The sequence below is a fragment of the Myotis myotis genome, unplaced genomic scaffold, assembly GCF_014108235.1.
Source record: "Myotis myotis isolate mMyoMyo1 unplaced genomic scaffold, mMyoMyo1.p scaffold_m19_p_1, whole genome shotgun sequence".
NCBI lineage: Eukaryota > Metazoa > Chordata > Mammalia > Chiroptera > Vespertilionidae > Myotis > Myotis myotis.
The window spans coordinates 149,806,706-149,830,031 of record NW_023416313.1 but is presented as its reverse complement, the minus strand read 5'-3'; the positions used below and the strand labels follow the sequence as shown (position 1 = coordinate 149,830,031).

The following is a 23,326-nucleotide window of genomic DNA, read 5'->3' as shown; positions in this document are numbered from 1 at the left end:
ATAGAACAATCTAAGAAAAAACCTGCAAGGATATAAAGGATATGAACAAACAACTAATAAAATTGACATATATAGAACACTGCATCCAAACACCACAGATTACACATCCTTTTCCAACATATATAGATATTTACCAAAATAAAACCTACATATGGCAATAAAGTAAAAGTCTTAACAAATTTGAAATAATTAAAGTATACAGAGTATATTATCTAAATGCTGTGGAATTGAGCTACAAATCTACAAGAAGAGAATAATAAATTCTTGTTTAGAAATTAAACAAGACAAGAAATGAAACAATAGATTTCTAAATAACCTGAGTCAAAAAAGAAACCACAATAGTAATGAGACATTACAAAAATTAAAAAGATAAAAGGACATTATGCCAATAATTTATAATGTAATTAAAATAGAAGAAATAATTTAAATCTACCAAAACAAAAAAGAAATAGATAATCTGAATAGTCCCATAGCTAATACAATTTTTAATTCTGCTTTTCTTTTAATTTTAGAGAGAAAGGAAGTGAGACAGAGAGAATCATTGATGTGAGAAACAGCAATCGGTTGCCTCCTGCACTTGCACCAACCAGAGATCAAATGCACAACCTAGGTACGTACCCTGACCTGGAATGAAACTTGCCATCATCTGGTGTAGGGGATGACACTCCAACCAACTGAGCCACATTGGCCAGGGCTTTTAAATCTGATTTTTAAAAATTCCCTACAGAATAGGAACCAAGATGGCAGTGTAGGTAAACTCGGTACTCGTCGCCTCTCACAACTACATCAAAATTACAACTAAAATACAGAACAACCATCATTCAGAACCGCCTGAAACCTGGCTGAATGGAAGTCCTACAACTAGAGAATTAAAGAAAGCACATTGAGACTGGTAGGAGGGGCGGAGGCACAGAATGAGTTGGTCCAACACCCACACCCACGTGTGGCATTTTTAATTTATTTTTATTCTTTTAAATATATTTTGTTATTTTTTTACAGAGAGCAAGGGAGAGGGATAGAGAGTTAGAAATATCGATGAGAAAGAAACATCAATCAGCTGCCTCCTGCCCAACCCCTACTGGGGATGTGCCCGCAACCAAGGTACATGCCCTTGACCGGAATCAAACCTGGGACCCTTTAGTCTGCAGGCCAATGCTCTATCCATGAGCCAAACCGGTTAGGGCACGTGTGGCATTTTTTAATTGGGAGGGACATCTTGGCTGCAGAGGCCTCCCATGAGGAATGAGGGGTCCCAGCCCCACGCCAAAGCCCTCTGTCTAGGGGTCCAATGCCAGGAAGAGAAGTTCACATAACTTTGGGCTGTAAAAACCAGTGGGAATTGTGGCTGAGTGACACAGAGGCTGCTTTAGACCTAGGCATTTCCTCTTAAAGGGCCAGTGCACAGCCTTACAAGATCTCACTCCCTCTGAGCTCCAGCGCTGGGGCAGGGGCTTGGGCGGTGGGAAGGGATCCAGGGACATATGGCGAGGAACTGGATTGTCTGGCATTGGAGCAGGAACTTGGGGGCAGCTTTCTCCCAGACAGGGGTGCTAGCAGGGGTCATTGCTACTATGCTGAGACCTCCTCCATCACAGACCTGACTGGCAGGGGCCATATCTGAGTCTCCATCAATCTGGCTCATACTGTTCGCTCTGCCCTGATGATTCCCTGAAACTCCACCTCACCCAATTTGCAGCCCCACCCAAGCTGTTTGCAGTGGTTTTTCCTGGATGAATGGCCTATCTTGGATCAGGCTTCAGACTTTCCTAAAAATCTCTCAAACAAGCAGCAGCTGGATTCAGAGTGCTCCATACCTCTCAATAAAAGGACCCAGACACAGCACTAGCAGCAGCCTGCCTTGCTTCACAGCTTGGCCTCTCCTGGGCACTTCCAAGCCAAACACAAGTAGCAGCCATCTGCAGATTAGTCTGTATCTCCTGACAGGTGGCCCCAGGCAGGGTACAGGCAACAGCTAACTTTGCACATCCAGGAGGACCCCAGAGTCAGTGCGCCTGGTGGACAGTAAAAACCATGAGCAACACACTCAAGGGGAAGACTCAGTGAGCACCAAAGCCCCACTGAAGCATGTTCTGCTCCATAGGGGTGTCTCCTGCAAAGCAGTTCTTCCATTGTAGTCAGAGCTGCTCCTCACAGCCAACTGACTTGGGGGCAATTACTCCCAGTGACACCAACAGCAATCAAGGCTCAACTACAACAAGACAGTGCACACAGCCCACACAGGGGCCCAGCTAAGGTGGCTGGGGAAGCAGAGCCATTGGGCCCTATAGGACACCAAGTACACAAAGCCATTCTACCAATTCCAGGAGACATAGAAAACACACACACACCTAATACATAGAAAAAAACACAGGGAAGCAGCCAAAATGTGGAGACAAAGAAACATGTCACAAATGAAATAACAGAAGAAATCTCAGAAAGAAAAAAAAAACCTAAGTGAAATGGAAACAAGCAAACTACTAGATACAGAGTTCAAAAGAATGGTTAAAAGGATGCTCAAGGATCTTAACAAAAGCTTCAAGGGGCTTAGTGAGACTTTCAACAGTCTTAGTGGGAATGTCAAAGACATGCAAAAGGACAGTCAAAAGTTAAGCATACAGTAATTGAAATAAAGAATAATTACCTGCCTGGTTGGGGTGGCTCAGTGGTTGAGCATCGACAAATGAACCAGGAGGTCATGGTTCAATTCCTGGTCAGGGCACATGCCCAGGTTGTGGGCTCAATCCCCAGTGGGGGGGGTGTGCCAGAGGGAACTGATCAATGATTCTTTCTCATCATTGATGTTTCTGTCTCTCTCCCTCTCACTTCTCTGAAATGAATAAAAATTTATATTTTTAAAAAGAATGGTTAAAAGAAAAAAGAATAAACAAATATGAAGACAGAGAAAGGAGCCTCTGGGACAACTTCAAGCCTACCAACATTCACATTATGGGAGTGCCAGAAAGAGAAGAGCGGGAGCAAGATATTGAAAACCTATTTGAAGAAATAATGACAGAAAACTTCCCCTGGTGAAAGAAATAGACTTACAAGTCCAGGAAGCACAGATAAACCCAGTCAAGATAAACCCAAAGAGGCCCACACCAAGACACATCATAATTAAATGCCAAAGGTTAAAGACAAAGAGAGAATCTTAAAAGCAGCAAGAGAAAAGCAGTTAGTTAACTACAAGGGAGCACTCATACAACTGTCAGCTGATTTCTCAACAGAAACTTTGTAGGCCAGAAGGGAGTGGCAAGAAATAATCAAAGTGATGAATAGCAAGGACCTACAACCAATATTACTCTACCCAGCAAAGCTATCATTTAGAATTGAAGGCCAGATAAAGAACTTCACAGACAAGAAAAAGCTAAAGGAGTTCATCACTACCAAATCAGTATTATATGAAATGTTGAAGAGTGTTCTTTATGAAGAGGAATAAGAAAAGGAATAAAGAAAATATTAAAAATATGAACACAAAATGGCAATAAATACATATCTATCAACAATTGAGTATATAAATTAAACAAACAAGAAATCTAATGAATAAAATAAACTGATGAATAAAATAGAATCAGAGGCATGGAAACATGGAACAGACTGATGAATCTCAGAGGGAAGCGGGGAGGAGAGGGTGGGAAGAAATTACTCAAAGATCTTACATACATATATGCATTATCTATGGACACAGACAATAGAGTGGTGAAGGCCTGGGACAGGGCAATAACCAGGTGGAGGGGAGCAATTGGGGGGAGGGAAAGGGACACATCTGTATTGCCCACAACAATAAATATTTTTTTAAAAGATGAAATATAACTATCCCTATTTACAGATTACATGACTGAATAGGTAGCTGAATCTACAAAACTCTCAATGAAAAGAGAACATTTATTTCCCAATTAAGCTACAAAAAAGGAAAAAAGTAGATTATACAAGATCAAGATATTAAAAAATGGATCATATACTAAATAAAATTAGTCAGTCAGAGAAAGACAAATACCATATGATTTCACTTATGAGATCTAAAGAGTAACATAAATGAACAAACAATATTAATCAGACTCAGATAGAGAACAGGGGAAAGGGGTGAGGGACTGGGTGCAAAAGGTGAAGGGATTGAGAAGTACAGATTGGTAGCTACACAATAGTCATGGGAATGTAAAGTTACAACATAGGGAATATAATCAAATGGTAATAACTATGTATGGTGCCAGGTGGCTACTGATAATATCAAAGGGAGCACTTTGTAAAGTAATTGTCTAAGCTCTATGCTCTACACCTGAAACTAACACAAAATAATATTGAATGTAAACTGTAATTGAAAAAATGAAAAGAATTATATTCCTATGTACTAAATATGACCATGTAAAAACTGAAATTAGAACACAATACCATTTGAGATTGCTCCTAAATATTTAGGTGTAAATCTAGAAAAACTGTGCAGAATCTGTATGCTCAAAACTACAAAATGCTGTGAAATAAATAAAATGGAAAAGTCTAAAAAAAATGGAAAGACACCAATGTTCATGGGCTAAAGGATACAGGATGGTAAAGATGTCAATTCTCCTCACAGTAATTTATAGATTTAACATAACTGAATAAGATTGTTTTACATATAGACAAGAAAACTCTAAAATGTATATGTATATGTAACTGAAATAAGTTTGAAAAAATAAAAAATAAAGTGAAAGGAATTATTTTACCCAATTTTAAGATTTTTTTTTTTATACAACTACAGCTAACAAGAGCATGGTATGGACAGATGGATAAATACATTGATTAATGGAACAAGATAGAGAACCTAGAAATAGCCCATACAGGTATGCTCAATTGATTTTTGATAAAAATGTCAAAGACATTCAGTGGAAGGTTAGCCTTTCCAGCAAACGGTGCTAGAGCAATTGAACAACCATATGTCAAAAACAAAACAAAAGAAAAACTCAGTCTAAACCTGAAATCTTATATAAAAAAAATACAGGAGAAAATTGTGAGGACCTAGAGCTTGGTGAAGAGTTCTTAGAAATGAAACTGAAAGCATAATCCATAAACTAAAAAAATTGATAAATTGGCCATCATCAAAATTAAAAACTTTTGCTCTACAAAAGGCTCTGTTAAGAATAAAATGACAGAGAGAACCAAGATGGCGGCATAGGTTAACGCCGGAGTTTGCTGCCTTGAACAACTACTTCAAAAGTGAAACTAAAAAATGGAACGGACATCACCCAGAACCACAGGAACGCTGGCCAAGTGGAAGTCCTACAACTAGGAGGAAAGAGAAACACATACGGACACTCAGAGGAGGCGCAGTGCTGAAGTCAAGTTCTGAGGTGCGGAGTGCCCGGAGCGGGCTGGCGGCGGAGGGCGCGGTTGGCGTTTTCAATCGGGAGGGAGTTGCAGACTCTGAGCTCCAGATACAGGCGAGTCTTTAGGGACCCAGACTCAAACGGGAGAAGCGGGACTGTCTGGCTTCGGTCAGAGCGAGTGCAGCTTTCTCTCCGAGGTTTGCAGCGGGTGCTGGGACTCGGAGGGGCAGAGCCCCTGGGGACGGGACTGAGAGCCGCCATAATTGCTCTCTCCGGCCCACCCTGTTGATCCTGTGCGACCCGCCCCGCCCAAGCCCTGCACAGAGGCATTTGCCGGATAGCCTCAGGCAAAGGCTAGATTAGCACCTCCCTAGAGGACAGAAGTTCTCTCACTGCAGACACAGCTGATTCTCATAGCCACTTGGCCTGGAGGTCAAACCCTCCCTGGTATTAGCTACAACAATCAAGGTTTAACTATAAGACTGCACACAAAGACCACTAGGGGGTGCACCAAGGAAGCATAACAAAATGCGGAGACAAAGAAACAGGACAAAATTGTCAATGGAAGATATAGAGTTCAGAACCACACTTTTAAGGTCTCTCAAGAACTGTTTAGAAGCCGCCGATAAACTTAATGAGATCTACAAGAAAACTAATGAGACCCTCGATCTTATATTGGGGAACCAACTAGAAATTAAGCATACACGGACTGAAATAACGAATATTATACAGACTCCCGACAGCAGACCAGAGGAGCGCAAGAATCAAGTCAATGATTTGAAATGCGAGGAAGCAAAAAACACCCAACCGGAAAAGCAAAATGAAAAAAGAATCCAAAAATGCGAGGATAGTGTGAGGAGCCTCTGGGACAGCTTCAAGCATACCAACATCTGAATTATAGGGGTGCCAGAAGATGAGAGAGAGCAAGATATTGAAAACCTATTTGAAGAAATAATGACAGAAAACTTCCCCCACCTGGTGAAAGAATTGGACTTACAGGTCCAAGAAGCGTGGAGAACCCCAAGAGGACAACACCAAGACACATCATAATTAAAATGCCAAGAGCAAAAGATAAAGAGAGAATCTTAAAAACAGCAAGAGAAAGAAACTCAAGTTACCTACAAGGGAATACCCATACGACTGTCAGCTGATTTCTCAACAGAAACTTTGCAGGCCAGGAGAGAGTGGCAAGAAATATTCAAAGTGATGAATACCAAGAACCTACAACCAAGATTACTTTACCCAGCAAAGCTATCATTCAGAATTGAAGGTCAGATGAAGAGCTTCACAGATAAGGAAAAGCTAAAGGATTTCATCACCACCAAACCAGGATTATATGAAATGCTGAAAGGTATCCTTTAAGAAGAGGAAGAGGAAGAAAAAGGTAAAGATACAAATTATGAACAACAAATATGCATCTATCAACAAGTGAATCTAAGAATCAAGTGAATAAATAATCTGATGAACAGAATGAACTGGTGATTATAATAGAATCAGGGACATAGAAAGGGAATGGACTGACTATTCTTAGGGGTGAAAGGGGTGTGGGAGATGCGGGAAGAGACTGGACAAAAATTGTGCACCTATGGATGAGGACAGTGGGTGGGGAGTGAGGGCGGAGGGTGGGGCGGGAACTGGGAGGAGGGGAGTTATGGGGGGGGGGGAAAGAGGAACAAATGTAATAATCTGAACAATAAAGATTTAATTTTTTTAAAAAAAGAATAACATGACTAGGAGAAAACATTTGCAAACCATCTGACAAAGAACCTGTGTCTAGAATATATACAGAACTCTCAAAGTTCAACAATTTAAAAAGATTCTAATCAAAAAATGGAAAAAAGGCATGAGTAGACATTTCACCAAAGAGGATATATGGATGGCAGAAAAGCACATAAAAAGATGACCAATATCATTAGCCATTACAGAAATGCAAACAAAAACTATAAACAAAACAAAAACCACTACATACGTATAAGAAAAATGAAAATAAGAACTAGTGAGCTCAGCCAGCGTAGCCCAGCGATTGAGCATCAACCTATGAACCAGGAGATCATGGTTCAATTCTTAGTCAGGGCATATGTCTGGGTTGTGGCTTGATCCCAGGTACGGTGCATGCAGGAGGCAGCCAATCAATGATTCTCTCTTATCATTGATGTTTCCCTCTCCCTTCCCTGGCCCCCCCCCGAAATGAATAAAAATATATTTAAAAAAAATAATGACAATCGCCCTAACTGGTTTGGCTCAATGGATAAAGTGTTGGCCTTCGGACTCAAGGTTCGATTCCAGTCAAGGGCATGTACCTTGGTTGCGGGCACATACCCAGTAGGGGGTGTGCAGGAGGCAGCTGATCAATGTTTCTCTCTCTTTGATGTTTCTAACTCTCTATCCCTCTCCTTTCCTCTCTGTAAAAAAATTCAATAAAATATATATTTAAAAAAATAGTGACAATCCTAAATCCTGGCAAGAATGTGGAGAAAGGGATTTCTGATACACTGTTGGTGGGAATGTAAAATAATTTGAGCAATTTGGAAACAGTTTGGCAGTTTCTTACAAAACTAACCATATACTTAATACTAGTATACTACTTACCAGTCAGCACAATCACAGGTAACGACACTCAATCACCACATCCAGAGAAATGAAAACTTATGCTTATAAAAACTGATACAGAAATATTCATAGCAGCTTTATTTCTAATAGCCCCAAACTGGAAACATCAAAAATGTCTTTCAACAGATAAATGGGTAAACAAACTGGTACAATAAAAAGGAACAAACATTGATACATGTAACAACTTGAATAGAATTCAAGGTTACATACATTTGTATACTTCTTGAAATGGCAAAATTATAGTGAAGAGCAGTGGGAGGATGGAGAATGTGGTGTGATAGTAAATAGTACAAAGGGTCCTTTGTGGCAATGGAACAGTTCTATATATTCATTGTGGTGGTGGTCACATGAATTTATACATGGATAAGGTTGTGCAGAACTACACACACAGGTAAAAACTGGTGAAATCTAAGGTCTGCAGTTTAATAGTTATGTATCAGTGTTGGTTTCTCAGGTTTTCTGGGGGTGAGGGTTTAAATTGATTTTAGAACGAAAGCCAGCAAGTGAGAGATTATTCCACTTAATTATATGTATTCATTGATTGATTCTTGTACATGCCCTGACCAGGAATCAAATCTGCAACCTTGGTGTATCGGGACAATGCTCTAACCAACTTAGCTACCCTCCCAGAGCTGGTTTCTCAGTATTGACAAGTGTATCGTGATAGTTTTAAAATGTTAACATTAGGGGGGCAGGAGGTAGGGGGGTAAGAGATCAACTAAAGGACTTGTATGCATGCATATAAGCATAACCAGTGGACATAAGACATTGGGGGATAGGGGAGGCTAGGGGACTGTCTAGGGCGGGGGGATAAAATGGACACATATGTAATACCCTTTGTAATACTTTAAGCAATAAAAATTAAAAAAAAAAATAAAAAAAAAATAAAAAAAAAAAGAAAAGAAATGATTAAAAAAAAATAAATAAATAAAATGTTAACATTAGGGGGAAACTGAACAATGGGTATGCAAGGAGCTCTCTCTATTGTCTTTGCAACTTTACTTTAAATCTAACATTATTCCAACATTAAACACTTATTTTTTTAAAAAGCAAAGATTTTTTTTAATGTGACACCACTACTAGAATGGCTAAAATTGAGAAAAAAAACAGCAGTTAGAAAGTGGTGTGGGGTAATAATCTATATCCCAGTAATTTCACTTGGATTTTATTTTAATGTTTATTGATTTTAGAGAAACACTGATTGACTGCCTCCCACACACACCCTGGTTTGGGATCATCGATCAGGGGTCAGGCTCTCAACCTGGGCATGTGCCCTGACTGGAAATTGAACCAGTGACCTTGTGGTGCATTGGATGATGCTCAACCAACTGAAGCACACTGGCAAGGGCATCCATCATTCTGAGTTTTATAGCCAGCAGAAATAAATACATTTGTTCAAAAAACGACATGCTCCAGAATGTTCATAGCAGCTTTATTCAGAAGTCAAAATTGGAAAGTTGAAATGCCTGTTCATAGGATAAACTGCAGTATATTTATACACTGTAATATTATACAACAGTATCAATGAACAAACTACAACATGCAACCAATATGAATTGACATAATGTTGAATCAAAGAAGCTAAACAAAAAAAAATCCCTACATATTATCCCATTTATTTGAAGTTCAAAAGCAGGCCAGACGAATCTACCATATCAGGATAGTAGATGTTGTTGGTATGGTGGTATAGTGGTGGGAAGAGGGCACACATGCATGGGACTTCGGTAGTGCTGCTGATCTTCCAATTCTTGATTTCTTGCTGCTGTGTGTTCAGTGTATGAAAAGTAACAGCAGTACACATGATTTATGTACTTTTCTGTATCTAAATTATGCTGCAATAAAAAGCTTACCCAAAAGGAAATAAACACAAAATGAGATACCACTGCATACCCATTAAAAAACCTAAAATTAAAAAGACTGACAATACCAAATGCTGGCAAGGATGTGGAGCAACTTAAAATTTCATTTACAGCTAGTGAAAATATACATTAGTACAGTCACTTTTAGATAATGTTTCGCAATATCTATTAAACTTGAATATACACATACCCAATAATTCCATCTGTTTATATAACTAAAAGAAATGTGTACACGTGTTCTCATAACTAAAAGCCATGTACAAGAATGTTCACAGAAGTATTATCCCAAACTGAAAACAATCTAAATGTCTTTCAATAATGCTGGAATCTAAGATCAGTTACAGCCCAGAATTGCAGGGAAATTAACCTCCTTGTGGCATCCCTCAGTCAGCGGGGAACAGGAGCCAGTAGATAAGCATTATGTATCCAATCTCAAGAACAAACCCTTATATTGGTTTTTCTTCCTTAACACATTAAGCGCCATGTCAGTCACCGGTGACTGACACTATACTTTCTGTCCGGACCGGTCAGTCACTGGTGCCGTCAGCATATCGGTGAAATTGGATATCGCAGGCTAAACAGAAATGAATATAAAACAGGCTTGGTGCTTAAAGTGTTAACTGTCTGACTCTTCTCACTTCCTCACTTGTTTCCTGGAATCATCTCCCAAATAAACTCTCTCTCAAGGGGAGCCCAAACTTCCAACAATAAAATACTGTGCCATCTATACATAACTCAGCCAAAACCTATTATGGTGATGCAAGTCAGAGGAGGGGTTCCCAGTGAAGCAACAACTGGGGGGGGGGGGGGGGGGGAGGGCTTGAAGGTTTCTGGGTACCGGCAATGTCCCTTATCCTGAGCAGGATGGTGTTTAAACAAGCATGTTCACTTTGTAAATCTTCGCGACACTGTATGCTTAAAGCATATGCATTTTACGTATACTTTAATTTAAAAAATTAAGATACACGAGGGTTGATAGGAGAGCTACCCATTTAGGGGAGAGTGGGCTTCTAAGGGAAATTGGACTTAAAGGTATTGAAAGACAAGGTGAATTGCAATGAGCACATCCAACTTTTCTGGATAATGCCCTCTCTCTCTCACCCTTGGCATCAGACACAGGTTATTGAGGGATTTGTTGGAGGCTGACATTGGGAGAGGATTGTGAAATTACATTATAGTGAAAGAGGGCCACGAAATTCACCTGTAGGAATGCACGCCCTTGTTAGGCACAAGATATTAAAACACTCCTTCAGGTGTGTTTTTTTTTCTCTTTCCCTTCAGGTGTATTTTTGAGTTTGCTCCTTCAGACTTGCTTGGCATTCCTGATGCCTATTTCCCAGACTGCCTCACCCAGGACTAACCTTCGCCTACGTCTTCCTTTCCCTTTCCCATTCATTCAACATATATTTATCTCCTAGACACTGTTAAGCACTTGGGATATATATATATTGGTGAACAGTAATAGATGTGGTTCCTACTCACTGTGTTCTACTCTAAGAAAAACATATCAAATAATTATACAAATTGATGAGTGTGACTGTAATTAATGCTACCAAGAAGATTCCTGGTTCTATGATAGCCTATTGACCTACTTAAGAAAGGCAAGGTAGGCTTCCTGGAAGAAGTAACATGAGCTCAACTCTAAAGATGAACGTAAGTTAACTAGGAAACCAAAGGGGCAAAGGTAGCGGGGAGAGAATGGGGAGTAGAGGGATAAAGAGAAGTCCATTATGGTTGGAACAGGTTAAGTGAGGGAGCAAAGGTTAAAGGCTGGACAGATAGGCAAGGGGGGGGGGCATTTATAGTCGAGCAAACTGTGTTAAAAAGTTTTGTCATTATCTAAGGGCATGTAGTCAGAAGGTTTTTAAGTGGAAAAGTGCCATGATTATATGTATTTTGAAAAGATCACTATGGCTGCTGTGGAAGTGACTGGAAAAGGATCACAGTGGATGTGGGTATACAGGAAGCTATTGTAGTAAGCCAGGAGCAAGGTGGTGGTAGCTTGGACTGGGATGGTGGCAGTCAAGATAGAGAGAAATAGAACAGTTGAACAGATATTTAGGAGGCACATGAACTTTAACTATAGCTATACAATATGGTATGTCATCTTTACTTCTGATCTGAGCAAATACATTCGTGTTTATATCAGCTAGATACAGGAGAATGCATTTTGCTAACATTTGTTGTCTTTTTTCACTAGGACAATCCTTCTTAGAAAAAAAGGTGTGTGGTCACATTGCAAGTGAATTGTGTCTGGGATATTCTGAAGCTAAGTACAAAACTAGTGAAGAACAGAATTTAAAACTGCCATAAAATTGCCAAAATGGGGGCAGGGGACATGGCTATGGAATCGACAGTAAGGAGAAAAAACACCCAAAGGGCATTGTAAAGAAGACAAAATGAAAAACAAATGTACAGAGGACGGGCAGGAAACTGCCATCTTGGTGGGAAAAGTTAAAACAGGATTCCTCAGATGCACCAAAGGTAGGATAGCGCTTTCCAAGGTCTGTAGAGATCTAGGAAAAATGAACCTTTGAGTCATTTACATGAAGACTACGGACTCCTTGGTGAAGTGAGGGACTCTGCATTAATATTCTTACACTCGGGTGAACGCTTAAGAGGGCAAGTCAGCATAAACTTCAGGAGTGCTGCCATCTGGTTGGTCCACAGGCTGAGGAGTAGGACCCAGGTTATGTACCCAGGTAGTTGCCGGGCCTGCCAGAAGAATGGATCAGTATTGTAGGAGGGAATGAAAACACTAATGGCAAACACCAAGGCTGTATGGAACAGTGAGAATGAGGATGTGGCTACTTCCCCGGGGGGGGGGGGGGGGGGGGGGGGACACTCTACTAAGGGCTGCTTTCCCCTCTGCCCAAGGCTGAGAGTTGAAAATTCGCTGTCACTGCAGGATGGGGGACAAGGCAAGGACAGGCCACCACAGCACTCCCAGCAGTTACATAGTCAACTTTCTGGCAATTAAACCCCAATGGCTTCTGGGAATTTGCGAATGACCTAGCTGCACTAAATAGATTTTGTGGAGAGCTCATATCAAGTCCTGGGAGAGGGGCAGGTTTGGCTGGTTCCTTGAGAAATATTGTGGATGAGGTTGGGCTGGCAGTTGGCTCTGGGTGGCTACTTAGACCACCTGGCCCCACTACAAGCCCTCTAGTAGGGGCAATTTCCCACAGCACGGCCAAGAGGGGCGTTTTAAGTATCTCATACCTCTCTGTATCAAATATTATTTAGGGCAAGCAGACAAGAGGCCAAAAAATAGCCATCAAACTTTAACTATGGACCAACCTAGCTGGAAATGAGTGAGAGTTTCTGAGTCATTGAACAACAAATAGGTCTTCAGCCTCACCTTTCTCCCCGACTAATGTCCCCAATTCACATCAGAAATGCATTATTGTGGCTTGTGTGGGTCTGCAAAGGTGACTCAATCTGTGTCACTAAACCCTTCACATTAATTAACCCTTTTGGTGTAAAGACCAGTCTTTTTTAGGGACTCTTGCAATTACACTGCCAGTTGTTTCTAATGGGCCTTGAAGGCATCAAGGTACAGGGACAAAGCTGTGTACTGTCCTGACAAAGAGGAATTTTTACAAGGTATTTGGGAAGCTTGTTGTTTGAGGTAGAATAAATGGTTTAAAATAGGAGTTCTGGGTGATCCAGGAAGAGCTAAGGAAAATGGGTGGAAGTATAATCTCTGAATTTTTGCTACATTTCTAAAGCCCAATCATGTTGCATAAAACAGCATTTCAGCTCTTGGCCAGGCAATTTTCAATGTACTTTTGCAGCTGGTAGGTCTATGAGCCACTCCAGCACAATGCATATAAAACATTCTATAATAGTGGTAACTGCCTTGGGCTTCCGGCACTTAACTAAAAGATGGGTCCCCACTTAAAAGAAACAAATGTATACTGCAAGAGGCATTGCTAAATCAAAGTGTGACCTAAATGGACTAGGTCTACAGTTGTAGGGGTTCTCACACTAGGGAAATCTTTTCAATGTTTGGGTCTAGGTCAGCCGTGGGCAAACCGGCCCGTTTGAAATGAATAAACCTAAAAAAAAAAAAAAAAAAAAATGGACCGTACCCTTTTATGTAATGATGTTTACTTTGAATTTATATTAGTTCACACAAACACTCCATCCATGCTTTTGTTCCGGCCCTCCGGTCCAGTTTAAGAACCCATTGTGGCCCTCGAGTCAAAAAGTTTGCCCACCCCTGGTCTAGGTCCTAGAAGGATGTTATTTTCAATGAACTCAGCACATAAAATGTTGGACACATTTGTTCATAGAACTTTGAGTTAGTAATCAGCCTTCTCTAGCATGTTATCTAATAACAACTTTAAAATAAAAATACTTTAAAAATTTCTGTGTCACACTAGCCACAGGGCTACTATATTGGTCAATGCATTCTGAAACAATTCCATCACAGAAAATTCTACTGGACAGTGCAGTAGCTTTGAGTGTGGCGGGCCAATCAAGTTGGGCTTCACACACCAATTGAAAAATGATGCCCAAGTCCCAATGACCGAAATTTAGTATCTGGAGTACACACCTGGGAAATCAGGATTCTAAAGGTCCCTAGGTAATTTTAATGTACAACCAAGGTTGCGAACCACTAGACAACTAATTTGATAAAGTACTAATAACCATTCTAATTACAACATTTTTAGGATTGTGAAAGGCATGCGAGTTCTTTTTGCATAAGGAAATTTGTCAGACTTCAGAACATCTTTTGTCCCTCAAACTCTTTTATTCCTGTGTGACATTAAAAAAATAATCTGGCATGTTCAAGACTGGAACAGAGAGCACCATGCCTTCTTATCCCCATTCATCTTGGGCTTCAACCTTCCTATGAACTACTAACCTTTGTTGGCATTCACCCCATTATACTATTCCTTCTCTCTTCCTATTATGGTCTGCACCTCTAATTTAAGCTGTAGGGGAAGTGTCTCACCTAGTTCACAAGAGGGCTAACTTCACCACTCTCCAAACAGGTCCTACTTTTCATAATTGGGGCTAAAAATATTTTTTCATTAACAAAGTTACTAATACAACCACATACTGTTTTCAGACCTTTTCCTTGGTTTACTTCACTTCAATAGGATTAATTTATCAAAAATCCAAACTTCGAACTTTGCAACATCCCTAATTTAGTCAGTCTCCTCTGTAAACATCTGGAATTCTCTCATCACAGTCAGGTATAAATCCATATCCAGCTTTCTCTCTCGTTTAACTGACCAAATTTTTAATTTATGCCAAACTCTTTCTAAACACTAAAAGTTCTCCAACATAGAGCCCATATTAAGTCAAAACCACCACAGTATAAATGATATCTGTTCTCTGTGAAGTACAGTGTTGATAAAGCCTGTGAAGTACTTTTGAAGTTACTTAATTGCCCCTATTCTGCATATTACATATAACTCATTTACTGGTTACCCTCATTTCTATCATAGCTGTTTTACTGTTAATTGGTTTCCTCGTTACCAAGGTGCTTTTTCTTTGAACTTAAATGCATTTTCTTCATCAAGGTGATCTGAACTAGGGTCCAGAAATTCAAACCCCATTTGACATTGGTGTATTTCAGGGATTTTCAACTGGTATGCCACAAGAACTCTTAAAACATACAATACCTGACTATTTAGTCAGGAATTCTGATCTCTCTTCCCTAAGACTGTCAAATTAAAACATGACAACAGCCAACACAACAGCTGTCCGGTGTGAATTAAACAAAATCTACTGGGAATCCTCTTTTCAACTATTTTTTTTGGTCACATCAGCAAAACTTTTTTGGTGTGCCACAGGATTTTAATTAGTTCACGTGTGTCATGAGATGAAAAAGGTTGAAAATCACTGGTGTAGTTTAATTTCTCTTATAATAGAAAGGTCAGTAAGAATGTTTATGTGGCTAAGTCCTTCATTTCCCCAGGCCACAGTCAATAATGATGCTTGCTGGTTCTCGCCTGAAAATTAGTGCATCAGTGGCTAGCCACATATTCTCAGAATAAAGTACATCTTTCAACTGATCTCATTAAACATATAGCTATTCCCTATTCCCCAAGTATTTCTGTAACATTACCTAAATACTAGTACTTGTAAAGTTAAGTTTGTCATCTGTTGTTTTACTTTCCCTTTCATCCCACTGGGCTTTGCTGCTAAATTGTCCAATAGATTCCTTTGACATTTTATGATTACTGGATGGCTGAAATGATAGCACATTTCCTTCTACTCCTTCCATTACATTCTCAGTCCTCATTTGAATTCCGTTTATTCCTTTCCAATTTACCATGCCTTGCCGTTCCTATTTGCATTTTCTTTTCTGTTACACCTAGTTTCCTCTGTAAGAGGTGTAAGAACCTGCACTGACTAGCACTAATCTTATAAACTTTACAGGCTTAGGATGTTATGGTAACATTTGAACTGAAATCTACTGGGAAACCTCTTTTCAACTATGAAGGCATTTAATTCACAGTAGCCTGAGAACAAGAGTGTAAAGTGATTCTTCCCCATGAAGACAACCTAGACACATCTTTTGTCAATAACCCTGTGTGTGCAGATTTTCTAAGAGTGGATGATCATTTCTCTAGCTATTAAAAAAGAGCCATTCCTCAGTTTCTTCCAATATTTAGTTTTGAAGGAATTAGAATAGACACTTTCGCCATAGCCAGTTTGGCTCAGTGGATAGAGCGTCGGCCTGCGGACTGAAGGGTCCCGGGTTCGATTCCGGTCCGGGGCATGTACCTTGGTTGCGGGCACATCCCCAGTGGGGAGTGTGCAGGAGGCAGCTGATCGATGTTTCTCTCTCATCGATGTTTCTCTCTCATCGATGTTTCTGACTATCTCTCCCCCTTCCTCTCTGTACAAAATCAATAAAATATATTAAAAAAAAAAAAGAAAGAAAGAGACACTTTCACCTTAGCTGGTTTGGCCCAGTGGATAGAGCGTCAGCCTGCAGACTGAAGGGTCCCGGTTTCGATTCCAGTCAAGGGCATATGCCTAGGTTGTGGGCTTGATCCTCAGTGGGGGGTGTGCAGGAGGCAGGCAATCAATGATTCTCATCATTGATGTTTCTCTCTCTCCCCCTTCCTCTCTCTGAAATCAAATTTTTTTTTTTTTAATGAAGAAAATAGACACTTTCCCCTTTGGCCAGTGTGGCTCAGTTGGTTGGGCATCATCCGATGCACTGGGGGGATTGCACATGCCTAGGTTGAGAGCTTGATCTCAGGTAGGGGGCAGGCAAGAGACAACCAATTGATGTAAAGCTCTCATATCAATTTTTCTCCCCCCCTCTCTTTCTAAAAACCAGTAAAAATGTTTTAGCTTGGCCAGTGTGATCAGTGGTTAAGCATCTACCTATGAACCAGGAGGACACGGTTCAATTCCTGGTCAGGGCACATGCCTGGGTTGCGGGCTCAATCCCCATTACATGCAGGGGGCAGCCAATCAATGATTCTCTCTCATTATTGATGTTTCCTATCTCTCTCCCTCTCTGAAATATATTAAATAAGTGTTATTAGCATTTTTAGAACACTGACTCTTTCTAAGAATCCAGCTAAGCATCCACTTTATTTTGTCATGAGTTATGTGTCAAAAGTGAGTTTGTGCAGCATAGAAAATCACATGACTAGAAAACAAGGTGGGTAGTAGTATGTTTGATCAACTTAACACAAAAGCTACTTTGATACTGTGGATGTCAGATCCAAGGGCAGCCCATAGTTCAGCCTCTTCCTATTCTGCTTTGTGATATAATGATTTAGGAGATTTTTATGAATAGAACTTTCTCCCATAGTAGCTTGGTCATAAATGTCTTTGCTGTGAGTTATAAAAGAGCAACTTTCCAGGGAATCAAGGCTTGTGCGGATAATAGTCTAAACTAACCATGTTTTTGTCATGTTCTGCAGGAAAAACGGAAATATAAAACATACACATATTCAACCGTTCAGGACCGGCAAGCATCACAGATCTGAAAGCAATTTAATAAATCTGCCCTTAAAAGTCTGGGTGTTAACTAGTACCCTATGCCTAAAAATCATTGCAAGTAATTGGGTAGGAGTGCACAGAAATTACTTCATATGAACTGAACGAATTGAAAATAAATAAGTGTGTACACCTCACAATGTTCTCAGTTACCTGGGAAAGAGGTTTTCTATTTTCAGTAACACTGAGGCAAAGACTCAGAATCCAGAAGGTAACTGGTGCAATAAACAGTAATTAAAAGGACAAAAATGGAAGAAAGTTTCATTCTCCAGTTATTTCAATTTCCCTAAAATCCTGACATGTCTGAACCTCTTCCTTTAAGGATGTAACAATTTAGCACACAACAAATATCTCAAAAAGGGCACAAATGGACCACAAAGCATTGGTGAAAAAGCTTCACGTATTTCCCAATTTTTTTTCCATTAGGGTATAAAAGCAATTTTGAAAACCCTCCATTCCACATCAAAGTTACTTTTCTCCTTAATGTTAACACTCACCCCAATGAAATATAATTTGAGTAGTGTGTGTTGTTATGCACAATGATTACAATTCAAATAAAAATATATGTGGTACATTCTAGAGGTTTTGTAGAAACCGCTGTGAAACGAAGTATTTGAAATAAATATAAAGTACAAAAATAAAAAAACCAGGTTTTTTTCCTCCAAATTCCTGGTTTAATAAGGACGTGTTTATTTTGAGAAAAAAAGGTCCCAAACATCAGGCTGTTCACAAAAATAACCCACAGTATCAACTTTAGAAAACAAATCTTAAAACTATTACACTAATTATTTACCTAGAGGATGCATTTGACATGCCAACTCTCATTCACAAAAATACATTGTTACATTTGTGTTGAACAGCCCCACATAGCACTCTTATATGGGGTATAAAACACATACCTCTAACTCAAAGCTGCTCTCAGGTGCTACTCAACTAATGCGATTGCCTTTGCAGTTAGGGAAGCAACTACTGAACTCATATATGAATGAAAAGAACTGTGCTCCCTGCATAACAAGAGATTATTTTGGAGACAGTTGATAAAAACCATACATCCTTTTATTGTTAAGTCATAAAGAGGTATCAAAATTAAAAGCAAAAATTACAGGGTTAAGACTTAACATAACTACTAGGAGCATCAAAGGGAAGTGAAAATGGGACTAGGCGCAGGGCAATATGAATTAATGAACATGGGAGGGACGAGATGGGGAGAACAGTGAGCATGTGCTGAAGGTACTAGGGAGAGGATCTGGTGAAAATTTTGATCTCAGACAAGCGCCTAGATAAAGAAATAATGGGACAACATTTCTAAACCCCACTATGTGCTTAAGAGTCATCCTCGCCATTGGCGCTGTCTCTGTCATCCTCTCCTTCCTCAGCCTCTTTTTCATCATCCTTGATCAACTCCAGCTGTGAGAAACAGACACAAATAGGATGGAGTTAGAGGCACTCCATGTGTCCCTGATCCCCCCTCCACCACCTTTTTCTTTCCTTTCCCGTGGTTTTCACCTGGTCATCCCCCCGATCTTCATTATCATCATCATCCAGTAGGTCCCCCTCCTCAGCAGAATCCTCAGCACCCCCCTCGGACTCCATCTTCACATTAGTCTCATCTTTCTTCAGGGAGCTGGTGGTCTGCTCCTCTTCTGTCTTATCATTCTTCATCTCTACTGGGGATGAGAAGGACAAGTCTGTCCAGGGATATTAATGTCCATAGGGTGTAAACAATTCCCACTCATCAATACAGAACTGCAGCCTAATTCCCCCCACATAAATGCCCTCCCCAATTCAAACTCCCCAAGTTTCACATTCAATTGCTTTACACCCACTATTCAACGTATATTTTCAATTACCTTAGGTAACTAACCCAAATCTATATCCCCCAAAAAGCAGCAGTACCATTTACCTGCTTGTTTGCTCTGTTCCTTTTCAATTTTTTCCAGGCTTTCCAGTAGATAATCCACTTTTTGTTTTATCTGGGTCAATTCCTTCTTAATGGCCTGAAGGTCATCTCCTTTCACTTTTAAAATAAATAAAACCTTAGATGAGAATCAAAATACCAGAAGCTACAAGTTATCAAAAACATTCCTACTACACTATACACTAGTAGCCAACAGGAAATCCCTAGGGAGAAATGGCATTAGTATCAGATTGTCTCAGTAATGGGGACCTTCAATCTTGTAGCTGGTAAAGGAAAACTCCTTTATGTGCTTACTCCATTACCAGTAGCATTCTGACTTTTGTGGACCTGCTAAGACTTCAATTCCTTTTTAAAGCACTTTCTCTGTACAGTTTTATTGACATATATTACACAAATTTAACAGGTGCCTCAACTCCCTGAAGTATTCAAATTACCAGGGTCTTAAGGATAGAAGGCAATCTAGAACTGGTCCCTTAATCATTATATTCTCCTCTTTTATTACTTTTATTATGCAAAGGCTTTGTACAAAAACTGCAATTATTAGCAGCATTAATTTCACTATTTCAACACAGAATAAATACCACAAAGCTGCAATAATACATACACTTTGCAGACTTGGAAGAAGATCCTCGTTGTCCACTCTTAGAATTGAAGCCACTTTTGCCCCTTCGTGATGTGTTTCCTGATACACGCTGGCGTTTTGAGGGCACTACAGCCCGAGCAATAGGAGGAGGAGGAGGAACACGTGCTGGGTAACTGTACATCCTATTGGATAAGAAGAAGACAGAATTCCTTCACAACTAAATTAAGTCAGCAAGATCAAACAACTGCAACTTATAAAACAATACATTATCCCAGCCATTGTAGCTCAGTGTTTGAGCGTTAACCTATGAATCAGAGGTCATAGTTTGATTCCTGGTTCAGGGCACATGCCCAGGTTGTGGGCTCAGTCCCTTTCTTTGATCAGGAGGAAGCTGATCAATGATATATATTTAAAATCGTCCTAGTAACTATAACATAATCAGGTCCACACAAGAAAGATACAACCGACAGGGGATCTGAGCAAATGCAAACTTTCTTCTTATCTAAAATGTCACCTTAGGTGACACATAAAGAGGGCATCTCTTAGCTTTCCCAAGTAGCCAAGAATCCTCTTGCTCTCTTAATCACATGCCTTTCCAAGCAGGTATAGCACCGCTCAGGAATATTTTAAAAAAGGTAAAGAAACGGGAGGGAGGCAAGATGATAGCTTTTGCCCTAGCTGGTTTGGCTTAGTGGATAGAGCGCCAGCCTGTGGACTGAAGGGTCCCAGGTTTGATTATGGTCAAGGGTTGCGAGCTCGATTCCCAGTAAAGGGCGAGCAGGAGGCATCGGATCAATGACTTTCTCTTTCCATTGATGTTTCTCTCTCTCTCTGTTCTTTCCTCTCTGAAATCAATAATAATAATAATAATAATAATAAAGATGATAGCTCTTCTAACCCCAATAAAATTGAGTTAATCCAAAATCTAAAACTTTGTGAGCCTAGAACAAAATAAGGGCTCAAGTATTAGCTTAAGGAATATATGGATAGCTTCTTTCACCCATCTTGCAATTCAATGAAATCTCTCCCACCACTGTACAAACTTTTTCTTTACCTCTGATCAATAGGTCTTGCTTGAAAAGATCTGTAGAGTAAGAGATCAACAAAATTGCCTGACCTCCCTTCATGTAACCTTTAATCATGTAATCCTAGTCATAAAAGAGGGAATCTCAACTATACTCGATTCTTCTCTTCCACAAAGCATCTACTTGTATAACTTTAACCCAATAAATCTCACCAAGACCTCCAATTTCAACAATTACAATGGTAACTACCTGCACCTTTCCCTGACTCCAGTTCCTCTTTTCTACCCATGGGGCTGTTGCTAAGATATCTGCATAGAGGATAATAATAAATATTTTAACCTTACAAATAAAGTATATTCAGAACTTCTGAGTGAAAGCTAACACCATTTTTCTGAGTAGTTTTTTCCATTCTTCACTAAGCCTGTTCATTTTCCCATCACAGAACTTAGTACTATACTTGACCAGCTCTTTAGTAGCTATTACTTACTTAGAATGGAAAGGGGAAGACATTACTTTTAACTGTCACATCATATCATCAAGCAATACATTAGTAAAGAGTAACTAAAGGTATTATTTTGCCTCTTTAAAAACAAAGAAGCCAAGAGTGTGTTGCTAACAATTTTTTGGACTAAACAGATATTTCTGCAAACATTTACATTTCTTCACCATTCCTTGCTGTCTGTGTCTCTTTTTATTAAGTTTTGTGAAATTCCTCACTTAAAACAATTTTTCCAAACATGCCAGATTGTCCCCCCAAAAAATATGCACACACTTTAACAGCTGATACATTGATTGATGCTTCTTTCTTTAGCGATTTAACCCACTGGAATAATTCAAAGTGTATATACGTTTTGGGGGGACACCCTGTATTTACAGGTTGAGATGATAGGGACATTCAAAGTTCTGCTGCCTTACCAAGACAACTAAAGTAGAACATCAGAAGACTATTCTCATAAAGGTAGGGTTACACTGTCTGAATTTTATACATACAATTTAGAAAAGTTTCTTACCTAGTAAGAGTTCATAATACCCCAGAAATTATATCCATAAAATGTGTATTAAAATTTTTTCTAAAAGGTGTCATGACAGAGAAATAGGGTAAAAGTCACAGAAACAAAATTACTTCCTTGTTCTAGGTTATCAATGATTCTCAACCTTCCCTGGACATTAGAATTCTTTGGGAGCTTTAAAACACACCAATAAAGAGTCTACCTAAACCAGCTGTATAAAAATCACTACAGATGTAGTTGGGCATGAGTATTTTTTTAAATGTGGCCAAGAGATTCCTATGTGTGGGATGGTAGTGGATAAAAAATAACTGCTTCAGACAAATTCTGTTATTCACAAAATTTCAGGACCTTCAAGTAACTCTATCACTGACCAAGTTTTCCCAGATCTGTTCTCCCAACTAAGATCTGCCATTTTTATATTTTTGAAGTAGAAAAATCATTATTTTTCAAAATGTGTTCAAACATAAAAATCTGAAGAAATCTCTCAAGACAAATGAAATAATCATTTGATGATGCAATAATGAGACTCAAATCATACAACCTTATTAGCATTCAAGGATTTTTATGATGGCGATCTAAAACAATTTTTCCAGTCTTATTCCTTTGGCCTTTTAATAATTAGCTACCATAGTCTACATATTTCTCAAACACAAACGCAAAACTTACACTTATTTATCAAGTACATGTATGAGTATGGTCAAATACTACCATATAATGCATAACTTAAAAAGTACCAAACCAAATATATCTAATGTTTCCTTAACACATTAAGCGCCAAGCCTGTTTTGTCTTCCTTTCGGTTTAGTGTGTGATATCCAATTTCACCAATATGCTCGTGGCCGGAGACTGACGAGGTCCAAACAGAAAGTATAATGTCAGTCACCGGTGACTGACATGGTGCTTAACGTGTTAATAATTCATGAAGATTATTATCTGAATGCCAATATAATACCAATACTTTCTGCATATCATGCCACCCCCCAATAATTAATTCCTATTATCAGCTGGATGTAGAAGAGGGCGTAGAGGAGATAAAAGGTG

At 39.4% G+C, this 23,326-nt stretch overlaps 1 protein-coding gene across 18 annotated transcripts in view; it reads right to left on the bottom strand.

Annotated features, from left to right (window-relative positions):
- Nucleotides 1-18,415: 18,415 nt before the first annotated feature.
- Nucleotides 18,416-23,326, bottom strand: part of HNRNPC (heterogeneous nuclear ribonucleoprotein C) — a 41,702-nt gene continuing 36,791 nt past the window's right edge. For 11 of the 18 annotated variants that reach the window (XM_036356527.1, XM_036356509.1, XM_036356619.1 and 8 more), the window contains 4 exons: nucleotides 20,272-20,459; nucleotides 19,653-19,766; nucleotides 19,256-19,437; nucleotides 18,416-19,156 (listed from right to left, as the gene is read on the bottom strand). In XM_036356527.1, coding sequence (XP_036212420.1) covers nucleotides 19,073-19,156; nucleotides 19,256-19,437; nucleotides 19,653-19,766; nucleotides 20,272-20,459 — 568 coding nt within the window. In that variant the 3' untranslated portion in view covers nucleotides 18,416-19,072. The remainder of the gene's footprint in view (nucleotides 19,157-19,255; nucleotides 19,438-19,652; nucleotides 19,767-20,271; nucleotides 20,460-23,326) is intronic. The other 7 variants (XM_036356630.1, XM_036356649.1, XM_036356612.1 and 4 more) reach the window with 5 other exon arrangements.